At 41.9% G+C, this 13,758-nt stretch overlaps 1 protein-coding gene across 1 annotated transcript in view; it reads left to right on the top strand.

Annotated features, from left to right (window-relative positions):
- TLL2 (tolloid like 2) overlaps positions 1-13,758 on the top strand; it is a 143,966-nt gene that overhangs the window by 79,841 nt on the left and 50,367 nt on the right. The window contains exons 4-7 of the mRNA XM_066239987.1: positions 3,396-3,551; positions 6,031-6,148; positions 9,697-9,875; positions 10,812-10,917. Of these exons, the coding sequence (XP_066096084.1) occupies positions 3,396-3,551; positions 6,031-6,148; positions 9,697-9,875; positions 10,812-10,917 (559 nt within the window). The remainder of the gene's footprint in view (positions 1-3,395; positions 3,552-6,030; positions 6,149-9,696; positions 9,876-10,811; positions 10,918-13,758) is intronic.

The raw sequence follows: 13,758 nt of genomic DNA, 5'->3' as shown, positions 1-13,758 counted from the left end.
CTTTAACTTGTATTACTTAACCAACATACCCTTGAACAATATAAAGCAAAAATTAAGAATAAAGGAGAAAACTGATCATTTACAATCTTAGTTTTTAAGGTCATTTAAAGCACTATTCTCAGTAACTGATACACCAAGGAACCAAAAATATTTATAAGTAGAATATTTAAACAACATATGTAGCACATTTCAGCCATCAATTATGGAAACTGATATATATTATTTCAAGGACACATGGAACATTTATAAAAACCAATCATGTACTGGGCTACAAAGGAAGGCACAAAATACAGTACCAAAGAATTGATACGTTGTAGCATGGGTGAGCCATCTATGGGCAGGAGGCCAAATTTAGCTGACCATCTGTTTTTGCAAATAAAGCAGTATTGGAGCACAGCCATACCCATTCACTTATATATTGTCTACAGCTGCTTTTATACTATAATGTGAGAGTTGGGTAGCTGCAATAGAGAATATATTAACCACAAAACTTAAAATATTTACTGTCTGGTCCCCAACAGAAAAGGTTTGCTGACTCATGCCTTGGAGAATAGGTCCATGGAACACAAAACAATATCAGAGATCAATAACACACACAAAGACAAATATTTAGAAATTAAAATTTATGCTTCTAAATAATTCAGTGATCAAAGAAGAAAGTCTAAATGGAACTTACAGAATATATAAGTATTTAACATTAAAATGTACATGTCAAAGGAAAGGATGAAGGTAAGGGGAACTTATAATGTTAATATTGGAATATGAGAAAAATTGAAAATTAATATGTCAAACAATTAACTCAAGCTAAAAAAGGATGGCCAGGTGATTTGTTACAAGGGTGCCAAGACAATTCCATAGGAGAAAAACTAGTTTTTTCAGCAAATGATGCTAGAACAACTGGATATCCACATACAAAAGAATGAAATTGGACCCCTGCCTCACACTATATACAAAAATTAACTGAAAATTATCAAAGACCTAAAACTATAAACTATAGAAGAAAACATAAGCCTTTGTTAAGTTGGATTAGACTATAATTTTTTATATCTGACACAAAAAGGACAAAGGACAAAAATAATGAATAAATTTGCTTCATCAAAATAGAAACTGTTGTGCTTCAAAGGACATTATCATAAAAATGAAAAGACAACCTACAAAATAGGAGAAAATATTTACAAATCATATCTCATAAGGGTCTGGTCTCCATAATATATAAAGAGTAACTATTATACAACAATAAAAACAAATAACCTAATTAAAAAATGAACAGAGGATTTGAATAGATTTTCTCCGAAGATGTACAAATGACTAACAAGCACATGAAGAGATATTGAGCATCATTAGTCATTAGAGAAATGCAAATGAAAGCACTATGAGATTCCACTTCACACCCATTAGTATGGCTGTAATCAAAAAGATTGACAATAACAAGTGTTGATGAGGATATGGCAACATTAGAACTCAGATGCATAGCTGATCGGAATGTAAAATGGTGCAGCTGCTTTGGAAAATAGTCTGGTAGTTTTTCAAAAGGTTAAACATAGAGTAATTCATGACCCAACAATTCCACTTTTTGTCATTTACCCAAGAGAATTGAAAACATATGTCTTCACAAAAATGTGTACATGATTGTTCATAATAGCATTTTTTATGATGGCCAAAAAGTGGTAAACCCAAAGGTTTACCAACTGAGGAATAAGTAAACAAAATGCAGTATATCCATACAATGGAATATTATTATTCAGCCATAACCTATAAAGTAGTACTGGTACATGCTACAACGTGCTAAATGGAAGAAGCCAGGCACAAAAGGCCACATGTTGCATGATTCCACTATATGAAATACCCAGAATAGGTAAACCTATAGAGACATAAAGTAATTTCCTGGTTGCCCAGATTGGCAGTGAGAAATGGGGAGTGACTGGTGACTGCTAATGGTTTCTTTGGGGATGATGAAAAATGTGAATTCTATGTGGTGGTGATGGTTACACAGCTTTGTGAATATACTAAAAACCATTAAAATTGCACATTTTAGAACAGTAACTATTTTGGTATGTAAATTATATCTCTATTTTTATTTTTTTATTTGACAGAGTCAGAGAGAGGAACAGACAGACAGGAAGGGAGAGAGATGAGAAACATCAATTCTTTGTTGCAGCTCCTTAGTTGTTCAATGATTGCTTTCTCATATGTTGCCTTGACCAGGGGGCTACAGCTGAGCAAGTGGCCCCTTGCTCAAGCCAGCAACCTTGGGCTCAAGCCAGAAACCTTGGGCTTCAAGCTAGCGACCTTTGGGCTCAAGCCAGCGACCATAGGGTCATGTCCATGATCCCACACTCAAACCAGTGATTCCACACTCAAGCTGGTGAGCCCCTGCTCAAGCCCGATGAGCCTGCACTCAAGCCAGTGACCTCGGGGTTTCAAACCTGGGTCTACTGTGTCCCAGTCCGATGCTCTATCCATTGCGCCACCACCTGGTCGGGCTCTTTTTTTTTTTTTTTTTAAGGAGAAAGGAAGCGAGAAAGGAAACATCAGCATAAAACCAATGAAAATAGAAGGAAGTAAAAATAAATAAATTGAAAGAAATAAAAAACAAAAAGAATCAACAAAACCAAAAGATGCTTTTTAGGGGAAAAATGTAAAAACTAAAGAAAAAGTTCTTCAAGTGAGAATAATGAGAGGTTCTGAACAAGTAGACTGGAAACAAATCCTTAAATTGTCTGATTGATGAATAAAATGAGTATGGATTCAGTTATTTGCCCGCCACAGAAGTAAGCGGTTCTATCCCACCTGTCTCTGCTACCTGTGGGGCCATACCCCGGACCCAGGACCTCCGAACCTCCCCTTCCTTCCCACATTCCTCTTTAAGGGCCCAGACGTACTGAGAGACTGGGAAGAGCTGGGAGGTTTTATGAGGCTCTGCATTGGTTTATCTTACAAAGAGTCTCTTTTCCAGCATCACAGACTGGTTCACTTTGTTTGTCAAACTGACCAAGTTATTTTCAGAATTTGCAACCTTGGTGGAATTTGGTCAAGGCAAGGGATTGACTGAGTTTGTTCCCTTGGATGCGAGCGGCTCTCCCTGAGAAGGGCACATGCCCCTAGCTTGGCTCCACCCCAACGGGCTGTGAGTTGTCCGTGGCCCATGGGCTACCCTGGAGCTCCATGGGGCCTCATTCAAGGCCTCCAGCAAGCCAGACCCACTCTCATCATAGGCCTGGTACGTGCTTACTCTTGCCCTGTCTACAAAATTACCATCCAGAGGTTCAAAATCTGGACCAGACCAAATGCACTCTTTAGAACACGTTTGATGGGTTTACGGATAATATAATCTTAACTAATGATGCACAGGAGGAATTAAAGGCAAAGTAAATGGCAGTGTGACTCTCTTGCAGATGGCAAGGAGAATGCCATGCTTCTACAGAGCCCTGGAACATCTTCTGCCGAAGCTGAGACCTTCTCGTCCCGGGTCCGAAGAGCCACAACCTCAAGGACAGAGAGGATATGGCCGGGAGGGGTCATCCCCTACGTCATTGGAGGGAATTTCACGGGTGGGTAGCCCCAGAGGAGGTCTGCTTTGGAGCTTAGTGTTTTGTCTCCCTGGGTTGACGCAGTCTTACCTGCTAACCCTCTCTCCTGTGTACAGAGTCTAGTGCACTGGGCATGAGGAAACTGCCTTCTCTGTTGGGGCTACATCTCCAAGGTGGTCACTTGGTCCCTGAGGCTTCATGTAGAGTTGACGTAATACCCTGTCTTGAAGGCTAGCCTGGGTTTGCACAATGGGAATGTGAGCAAAGTGCTCCAGGCAGAAGGAAGTGTGAGCAGCTGCATATGGTGGCTTACCTATCCTCTGCCTCGATGAGTCCCCTGGGCCCCCCAGACACCCCAGAAGCACTCCAGTCCATAACAGAGTGGGCCAGTGGATGTGGTCAGACCACCTGGGTCCAGTCCTGGCTGCAGCAGTTATCAGCTGTGCACCTCAGGCAAGTCATATCGTTACCTCTCGGTGCCTCGGGTCCCTCTTCTGTAAATGGGATGATCTTTTCCACTCTGTGGGGTTGTCTTGAGAATTAAATGAGTTATTAGTTTAGGTAAAGCACTTAGAACCATGCCTAGCACATAGTAACTAGTAAGCATTTGCTCTGGGTATCACTATCTTTAAAATATGTAAGTCATTCAGTGGCTTCCTATCATTACTGATGAAACGGAAACTCCTGACCATGACCTCTGACCCTCCTCTGATGCCCCCTTCCAGCCTAGTGTTGTACCCCTCTCTCCCCCTCTCCCCTTAGTTTCTGTGCTCTGGCCTCACCAGTCATCTCTCTTTCCTGGAACATGCTTACCTCATTGCTACCTTAGCACACTGGCACTTGTCATTCTGTCTGCCTAGAGCAGGGGTCGGGAACCTTTTTGGCTGAGAGATCCATGAGCACCACATATTTTAAAATGTAATTCCGTGAGAGCCATACAACGACCCGTGTACGTTATGCATTATCCAATAAAAATTTGGTGTTGTCCCGGAGGACAGCTGTGATTGGCTCCAGCCACCCGCAAACATGAACATGAGTGGTAGGAAATGAATGGATTGTAATACATGAGAATGTTTTATATTTTTAACGTTTTTATTTTTTTAATTAAAGATTTGTCTGCGAGCCAGATGCAGCCATCAAAATAGCCACATCTGGCTCGCAAGCCATAGGTTCCCGACCCCTGACCTAGAGTGTTATTTCCCCAGCTCTTCTCTTGGCCGGCTCCTTCTGATCTTTGGCGTCTCATACCAAATGGCTTGTCCACAAAAAAGGCCCTTCTTGGCTCCCTGGTCCCCTGACCAGCTACTCTCTCCCAGAACCCTGCCCTCTAGTCTGTCTAACGCTTGAGATCATGTGTTATTTCAGACTTGGTGGTCTTTTCTGACTAAAGATTTATATAACCTTCATCGAAATGAACTAATTTTATATAGAGTACTTTCTTTACACAGAGATTTTTATTATTGTATAATTAGTAGGATTGCTATTTCAGTGAGTGATTGAGCTATAAACAGTTTGATCCAAAAGTATCAAGATGTCAAAAGAAATAAATGGACAACTAAGTTCCTCTTATAACTCCACACAGTGTGTTAGGGACAACAATATGGCCCCACACTCACATTGTTTAGACTAGGGGCCTCCCCAGTGGGTGGGTGGTTGGTTGGTTGGTTGGTTGGCTGACTTTTTTGCAACAAGGTCACTCTAGAATTCAGAGCCTGGCCCCTACCAACCTCTGCAATTCCTAAACTATTTTTCTAGCTCCTCATTGCTTCTAGCAGAATCCGAATAGTCTTCTTTAGCTCAGATTGGTAAATTTTGGAAAGAATACTTATTTCCTGTTCCTAACTAGCAGCCTGGAGTTTGCAACTACTTGGTCCCAATTTACTCATTGTTTTCTTTTTCAACACCTTTTTAATCAGGAAATATGAAAACAGGTTAAGAGAAAGTATGAAATTCACCTGTTTTTAAAAGCCTTTTAGAAAATCAGGTTCAAGGTTACTCTAGAAAACACTGGACCCCCACCAAAGTAGCATAGATGTATACACAAATAGAATTTTTAAAGTATATTTAGGAATATCCTCCTATAGTTATAAAATAAAATAGGGTGTGAAATGCAGGGCTGGTGAGCTACTTCAGAGGCCTAAAATTTCCAAATTGTTTAACCTGGGTAAGATTTTCTTTTAAGCCTAGGAAAGTACTTTCAATACCAAGGAAAAGCTAGGAAGCCCAGATAGTTTGAAAATGTTTGAAAATCTATTTTTCCCCTCTCTTCCAATTCACAAACTCCTACTCTCTATGTTTGGGTAATTCAGGAGAGTTATATTGTATTCTTAGCAAGGTAAATTCTTATTCTTAGTACATTTCTACTCTGAGTCACCTAAACAAGCTTTTTGTTTGTTTTGTTTTGTTGATTTTTCTTATCATTGGAACAAGCTTTGTTGTAAGCATCTAAGGAAAGCGTGAACCGTGAGTGAAGTGATAAGCACTTGCCTTGTCATTTCAGGAAGCCAGAGGGCCATTTTTAAGCAGGCAATGAGACACTGGGAGAAGCACACCTGCGTGACCTTTATAGAGAGGACAGACGAAGAAAGCTTCATTGTGTTCAGTTATAGGACCTGCGGGTAAGTGAGCGAAAGCTGGGCCGCCACAGTGGAATCGACGCAGGCAGAGCTGATGGCTCATGAGCCTTGAATTTTCTCCGTAAAACGGCATATTTCCAATGAGCTATAATATACAGGAGGCCAGGGTTTGTCAGAAACTCCCCTGGCCCTCGATGATGTCACGATCCAGTGACAAAGTAGGTGGGTCAAGAGGGAGACTCCAGGGAGACAAGGGGTCCAGGTGCTTTGTCATGGGAGCAATTGAAGGAATGGGGGTGGTATTCCTTTGATATGAAGAAGTGGCACCAGTGACCCCGCTGAGAAACTGACAGGATCCCTCATGATGTAAGCACATATATGCAAAATTCTGCATGTAATTTTATGAGCTTGTGGATTTCCTCAAGAAAACATAACAGATAATAAGATAACTGGAGTATGCTTAAACTTATCTGTTATGCTAACAAGTGTGATGTATGCTGTTACTAACAGAAAAAGCTTCCCATCTTGGTTCAAAAGCTTAAACTCACCTACATGCTATATATATATAAGATAAACTACTGAAGAAAATGACCCAGAAAGGTTTAAAAGTAAAAGGAAAGAGGCATACAGGCAAATGCTACCAGAAAGAAAGCTGGGATCCCAATTTATGTTATAGACAAAGCATTTTTTGTTTTGATTTTAAAGTGTTAAAAAAAAAAGGTGAGACACTTTATAATGAGAAAGGGTACAAGCTCTGGTGAGAATATAACTGTCATAAATCTTTATGTACCGAATAGCATAGCATTAAGAGTCATAAAATAAGCTCTAGGGAATTCAAGGGGAAATTGACAGAAACCCCAGCAACAGGAGACTTTATTTCATTTCTGCCAACACATGTAGATCACTGTCAAGTTGACTGAAAAAATAAGTAGAGATTTATAGAGAATTAGAAAAATACATACAAATAATAAAGTTGATTCTATAGGTCTATCAGATTCTATAACCTGATAATGCATCTGGTTTTTTTAGAAACATTTTTTAATGTGGCTGTTAAACTTTAATTGACATTGCCCTCTATTAAGAATACCTCAAGGAATTCAATTGTTGAAAAAAAATATTTAGAGAGAGCGAGACAGGAAGGGAAAGAGTTAAGAAGCATCAACTTGTAGTTGTATCACTTTAGTTGTTAATTGCTTCTCATATGTGCTTGACTGGGGGTTCGAGATGAGCCAGTGACCCCTTGCTCAAGCCAGCAAAGTTGGGCTCAAGCCAGTGACTCTGAGCTTCAAGCCAGTGACCTTTGGGCTCAAGCCAGTGACCATAAGGTCATGTCTACGATCCACATTCAAGCCAGCAACCCGTACTCAAGCCGGTGATCTCAGGGTTTTGAACTTGAGATCTGAGCGTCCCAGGTTGATACTTTATTCACTGTGCCCCACTGCCAAGCAAGAATACCTCAATGAATTCTAAAAAGCAGAAATAGCATTAAAATAATCTCTAATTATAAAGCAATGAAACTGGGCATAGTAGCATAATAATAAAAAATAAACAACCTTGCATTACCTGGTAAGTTAAAAGTTCTCTCTCTCTTTCTTTTTCACAATTCTTAGGTCATAAAGAAATCAGGATTAAAATTGCAAGGTGTCTAGATAATAAAAGCTTATAGTACAACATTTAAAAGATTTCACAGGCCCTAGCACTGACGATAGATGGGTTGATTTGAGCATCGGCCCCAGATGGGGGTTGCCAGGTGGATCCCGGTCAGGGTACATGTGGGAGTGTGTCTCTCTATCTCCCCTCCTCATACTTATAAATAAATAAATAAATAAATAAATAAATAAATAAATAAATAAATAAAAGATATGGCTAAAGCTATGTCCAGAGGAAATCCCCCTGCTTTCAATAGCCACTTCACTAATTAAGAATAACAATGAAATATTCAATTAAAAAAATTTAGCAAAATAAGTAAGTACATAAAGCCTATTACCGCAAAATACTACAAGAAAATAGACAAGGTAACACATTATAGGAATAATAAATTAAAGAATGAATTTTTGAATAAAATAAAAAGCTATCGTTAAACTACTTCTTAGTCTAACTATGATTTTAAAAAGTGACAGTGAAGAAAATTGGAAATAAAAATGGGGGAATGCAAGACATGTGGACATCTGGATAATGTGAATGACTTCAAGATACATACAAAGTGCTGACAATGACTAGTAACTTTGAAGAAATTGAAATATTGAGGGAGAACACTATTGCCTTTCAAGTACCAAATCTAGAGTTTCACAGAGGAGTTCTCTGAAACCTTCAAGAAAGATTATGCTGGTGCTGTTTAAGCTTTTTGGAGCATAGAAAAAGAACACTTGCTTCCAAATTACTTTTAAGGAACTGTTATGGCATTGCTACCCCAAAATGACAAGTCTGGCACCCAAACCAGAGAAAACTATAGACTTATCTAACATGATTGGCCATGCCACATCCTAACACAGATGTTAGCACAAAGTATGCAGCAGTATGAGAATAGAAGAGTGGGCTGCCAAGAAGGTGTATCTAGGGAATGCAAGACCAGTTCAACATTAGGCAGTCTGTTTCATGATTCACCAGACTGGCAAATCACAGGGAGGAAAAGCCATATCCATAGCTCAATAGATGCTAAAGAGACATCTGCACAATTTAATATGCAATGTGTTTTGAGAGACAAAGACAGACAGAAAGGAGAGAGATGAGAAGATTCAACCCATAGTTGCGGCACTTTAGTTGTTCACTGATTGCTTCTTTATACGTGCCTTAACTAGGGTGCTCTAGCCGAGCCAGTGACCCCCTTGCTTAAACCAGCAACCTTGGGCTCAATCCAGCAACCATGGGGTCATGTCTATGACCCCCACACTCAAGCTGGTGAGCCTGCACTCAAGCTGGATGAGCCTATGCTCAAGCCTGCGACCTCAGGGTTTTGAACCTGGGTCCTCAGCATCCCAGGTTCTATCCACTGTATCCATCGTGCCACCACCTGGTCAGGCTAACATGCATTTTTTTTGTTTGTTTTATAAAGTAGCCACGGTAGCACAAGATTAAATGTCAGGGAGGATCTGCATGGTAGGATTATGGCCATTTAAATTTCTTGTTTTATACCTTTCTATGTTAGGAATAATGAATAAATATTATTTGAGAAAATAATTGTGAACAGAAAGAAAGTCATCCCTAAGGCTCCTCTGATAATAGTACCATGATGCATCTTTACAGAAGCGCAGCCACCTCCTTCCCAGCTCTTCTCCTTGTCGTCAGTGATGGTCCAGCAGGGACGCAGGTGGAAGGGTGGGGCGCAGTATGGTCTTTATTCCAGGAAGAGAGAGAGGCCTTGTCTTTCTTCAGATTCTCCGGTGGATCCATGACTACCAGAAAAGTCCAGAGCCTTTGGCAGTTACTTCTATATCGGGAGGAAAGTTGGACAATGACAGAACGTTTATCTCTAAAATTGTGTTTCTTTTACACACACACACACACACACACGCACACGCACACGCACGCACGCGTGTACACTAGACTTGCCGTTCCCCGACCTGCTGACCTGGTATTTCTGCATTGTCCAGCTGTTGCTCCTATGTTGGGCGCCGAGGAGGAGGTCCACAGGCCATATCCATTGGGAAAAACTGTGACAAGTTTGGAATTGTGGCTCATGAGTTGGGCCACGTGGTTGGGTTCTGGCATGAACACACCCGGCCAGACAGAGACCAGCATGTCACCATCATCAGAGAAAACATCCAACCAGGTAAGGAGCCTGTGTGGGGTCGGGGAGTGAAATCCAGGAAGGAGGCAGGAGTGAAGGAGAGGGCTTGCGGGGGGCTGACCGACGCTCGTTTGTAAGTATTGAGGCAGTGACTGTACTGTGCCGGTGTTTGTCACCAGCCTGTCACTGTTAATCAGTGGCCCTTCCTGGGAGGGCCTCTGCCATAGCTTGTAGGTTAGAGCAGAAGCAAAATGACTTTCCATGTTGTGAAGACAATGAAATTCAACTCTGTTTCCTAAAAGGAACAGAAATGACCAGATCACCGTTGCAGCATCGAAACTGATAAGCCAAAAAAAAGAGTTCTCCTGGTTGCTTTTAGAAGACTCATTTCTGCTGACTTAGACAGCACACCTTTTTGAAACTGAAATAAAATTAGGACATGAGTACATATAAAAACAATATTTCTGCCTAGAAATGTTCTGCTCCAAGGCAGATAGTGTCTAAATTTGAAAAAAATACCTTCTCGTGTTAAATAGTTTTATATAGAAGTTCATAGTGAACGTGAAAGTGTCTGGTTGAATAATGTGGTTGCCTTAAAAAGGCTTTTGAGAGTCTGAATTGTGCACTAGTTGGGATTGAACTCGACTCTGATTGTTTTATTTTGTTCCTTTGATAGCAAGAGCAGATTTAACTTTTTTCAATCCAATTGATAACTAACCTGTCTGCAAACTTAGTTTAAGAGTTTGGTGACGCTTGGGGAGGGGTGTTGGGTAGTGAGGTTGAGAGAACATAGGGCTTATTCTAAGTTTTAAATTTCCAGTCTTTAAAATAGCAAGAAGAATGTCCACCAACCAGGTTATTTGACTGATGGGGCTGACAGAGCTCTCGGAAGTTGCTATGGGCCCTCCTCTCCCCCTCTGCCTCCTTTCAGGTGCCTGCCTTGGTTTTCAAAGGCCTTAACAGAGTGTTGTGTCACAGGTCAGGAGTATAATTTCTTAAAAATGGAAGCTGGGGAAGTGAGCTCTCTGGGAGAGACGTACGACTTTGACAGCATCATGCACTACGCCCGGAACACCTTCTCAAGGTCGGAATCTATGCTTATGACTCGTCTGTGTTTTACAGTGCTACCACGGGCTTGGGGGGGATTCCTGGGGGTCTGCAGAGAGTGGGTCTCTGCATGCTCCTAGCACAGTTGGTGTGCCTGTCCTTGAAATACAGTGGCCTCTGGGCTGCAATGAAATATAATCTAATCAGGTCCTCGCTAATAAGATTGAGTCTCATTGTGAAGCTCGGTGTTCATCATGTCATGCCTCAGTGGCACAAGCAGCAAACTGGAAAAGGGACATTATTCAGAGGTTGGCTGCAATAATAATTTAGAGGCTCTGTGTCAAATTTCCAGTGGGTGGGGATCTTCTAAACCACATCCTTAAAGTAGGCATGATGGCGTTTACCAGTTCTAGAGGAGGTTTAGTTTATTGGAAGCTAGATAGTGTCAGAGCTGGGAGGGTGATCAGTCGTGGATTCATTTCAGAGGTGAAGAAAATGAGGCGCTGGCTAGGCCGTGGGCACATAGGTAGCTGGGTCGGAGTGAGAACAAAGACCCAGGTCTCTGTCTGCTGGTCACACACAGTGCTAGCTGCGATCCCCACGGAAGGCCACAGGTGGTACATATGGCCGGCATCGGTAGGGTCTGTTTTGATGACTTAGTGTTGTGCTGGGCCAGGTGTTAAATATTTCGGTACTGCCGTTGCTTCTAGACCATCCTCGTATTTTGCATGTAGAAGTTTTCCCGTGCTGGTCTCAGTTTTGTAGGTCATTCCAACCTTGAGTTAAAGGAGCCATTGTGCACATAGTGTTTTCTCCTGGTACTTTGTTTCAGTCTCCTCTTAAAAATAGCTTTTTTTTGCTATTTATTTGTTATTTATTTATTTAGTCATTTAAAAAAAATGATTTAAGGTGATTCCCAATATATACATAGGATAAAAAGGAAAACATAGGTGAGGGAATTTGAGCAAGGGGCAGAGAAAAAATATAAGGGTAGATAGCTAGGTTGAAGTTTGGAATCAATTTAATATTCAGAATATGTGCCATAAAGTCCATATGTGGTGGCAAATCCTGCCCTGTGCTTCCTAATAGTCACAGCAGAGAGGGAAACAATTTATTTCGTGAGTCACTATGTCCATAAAGACCAATGAAAACCCTTTGTTCAGGAGACACACAGCTCTTGGGAGTGAAGGGGAAGCTGTGTGCCCCAGGGCTCCTTGGCTCTTGGGTAAGGCTGCTGGAAGCATCCTGGTGATGTGCCATACGTGTGTGGGAGAGAGCCTCCAAACCACAGCGTCCCGAGCGCTCAGGGGGCACTGTTAGTCTGCCCACACTGCTAATTTAGTGGTGAGCTCCACCCCGCACCCAGACAGGAGTTTGGTCTGACTCAGCATCTTTGAACAACTGGCCTAGGTATGAGCTACCCTGTTCTCTTTACGCGTGTCTAGGCTCTGTATCAGAAGATGCAGTGGGCAGCGTGGTGTAATGAAGAGACCGCTGAGCTGAGAGTCAGAAGGCTAGAGTCTAGCCCTGGTTCTCCTAGGAGCCGTGCTATTGAGGGAGGTCTAGACAGTAATTAGGGGCAGCTGTGTGCTGGGTCAACTCTCCGACTTCCTGGGCCTCAGTTTCCTCTTGAGAAGGTTAGACTGCATGTTCTTATAGCCCCATCCAGCTCAAAAAGTCCATATTATAATTTCATAATCTGGTACAGATGAATGAAGGGTTGACAAATATGACCGTGTTTTGTTGCCATGAGGAAATAGAAGGCTTCCTCCTCCAGGCTGGGGAACTGAGACTTTGAGGGGCCTGCTTTGGGGGCGAGTCTCAGGAAGCCAATGGGGTAGGCAGGATGAAAGGACCCTCCCTGCAGAGGTCAGGGTGGGTGTGCTTGGGTGTTGGGTCTGGGGTGACTCACAACTTTGAGAACAGGGCAGGGAATATTGGGTCATACCCCATCAGCCCCAGAGGCTGCAGGCTGCTCAGAGGAGACAAAGTGTTGATTTCCTGAGGGAGCCGGTGTTAGGTTGGTCCAAGTGAGAAGCTGGTAGCTTGGGACTTGTTTCTGTAGCTGCCATAACACTCTGTATTGCTTTATAATTTATCTGTTAAAGTATTATTTTAACTTTATCTAATATTTGTCTCTGTTGCATTTTCTTCTCTCTCTCTAGAATGAGATCTTTGAGAACAGAGACTAGCTCATTCTCTTCTAATCCCCAGCATGCAGCATGGTGCCTGGCACAGAGCTGGTATTCAATAGTTTTAAAATAAATACGTTAATGAATGAGTCCAAGGAGGCAGGGAGATCTGCAATGCTGGGGACTAGGTGAGGGAAGAAAGTTCTATTATCCTCATTGCACTTCTTTCATACGTCCTCACAAATGCAGTGGTCACTTCACTAAGGAGAATCTACAAGTATCTACTATATAGGGTATTGTGGATAAATTACTACTAATGAGCTGAAGGCCCTCACTTCCTTCTCAGTGTCTGCTGTGTGCCAGTTACTGTACAAACCTCTGACACCAGAGACCAAGGCAAGAATGCGGACAAAGTTTCTTCTGACACCAGCATTTCTTTTCTGTCTTTCTTTCTTTAAATCTTTATATTTTTTCCTGTGATCTCTGGCTTATAATGCCAGCCCTTTTGCCCTTCAAGGGATAAGCACTATTAATACTGTTGTCAACATGAAAGCATTTTATCAGCATAGACAATGGAAGCCGTGGACTAAACCCATGAAATAATAGTTCCTCTTCTAAAGAACCCAGAACTCCTCAGAGGAGACTGGCAGGGAGGCAGCACAGGTTGATGGGCAAGCTGGGTGGGAGCAGAGCAGCTTCCCCGGGGGCACTGAGGAGAGGAAGACTTTCCCTTCTGCTAGCATAGC

The sequence above is a fragment of the Saccopteryx bilineata genome, chromosome 7 (genome assembly GCF_036850765.1).
Source record: "Saccopteryx bilineata isolate mSacBil1 chromosome 7, mSacBil1_pri_phased_curated, whole genome shotgun sequence".
Lineage (NCBI taxonomy): Eukaryota > Metazoa > Chordata > Mammalia > Chiroptera > Emballonuridae > Saccopteryx > Saccopteryx bilineata.
This window is presented reverse-complemented; position numbering and strand designations above follow the sequence as displayed.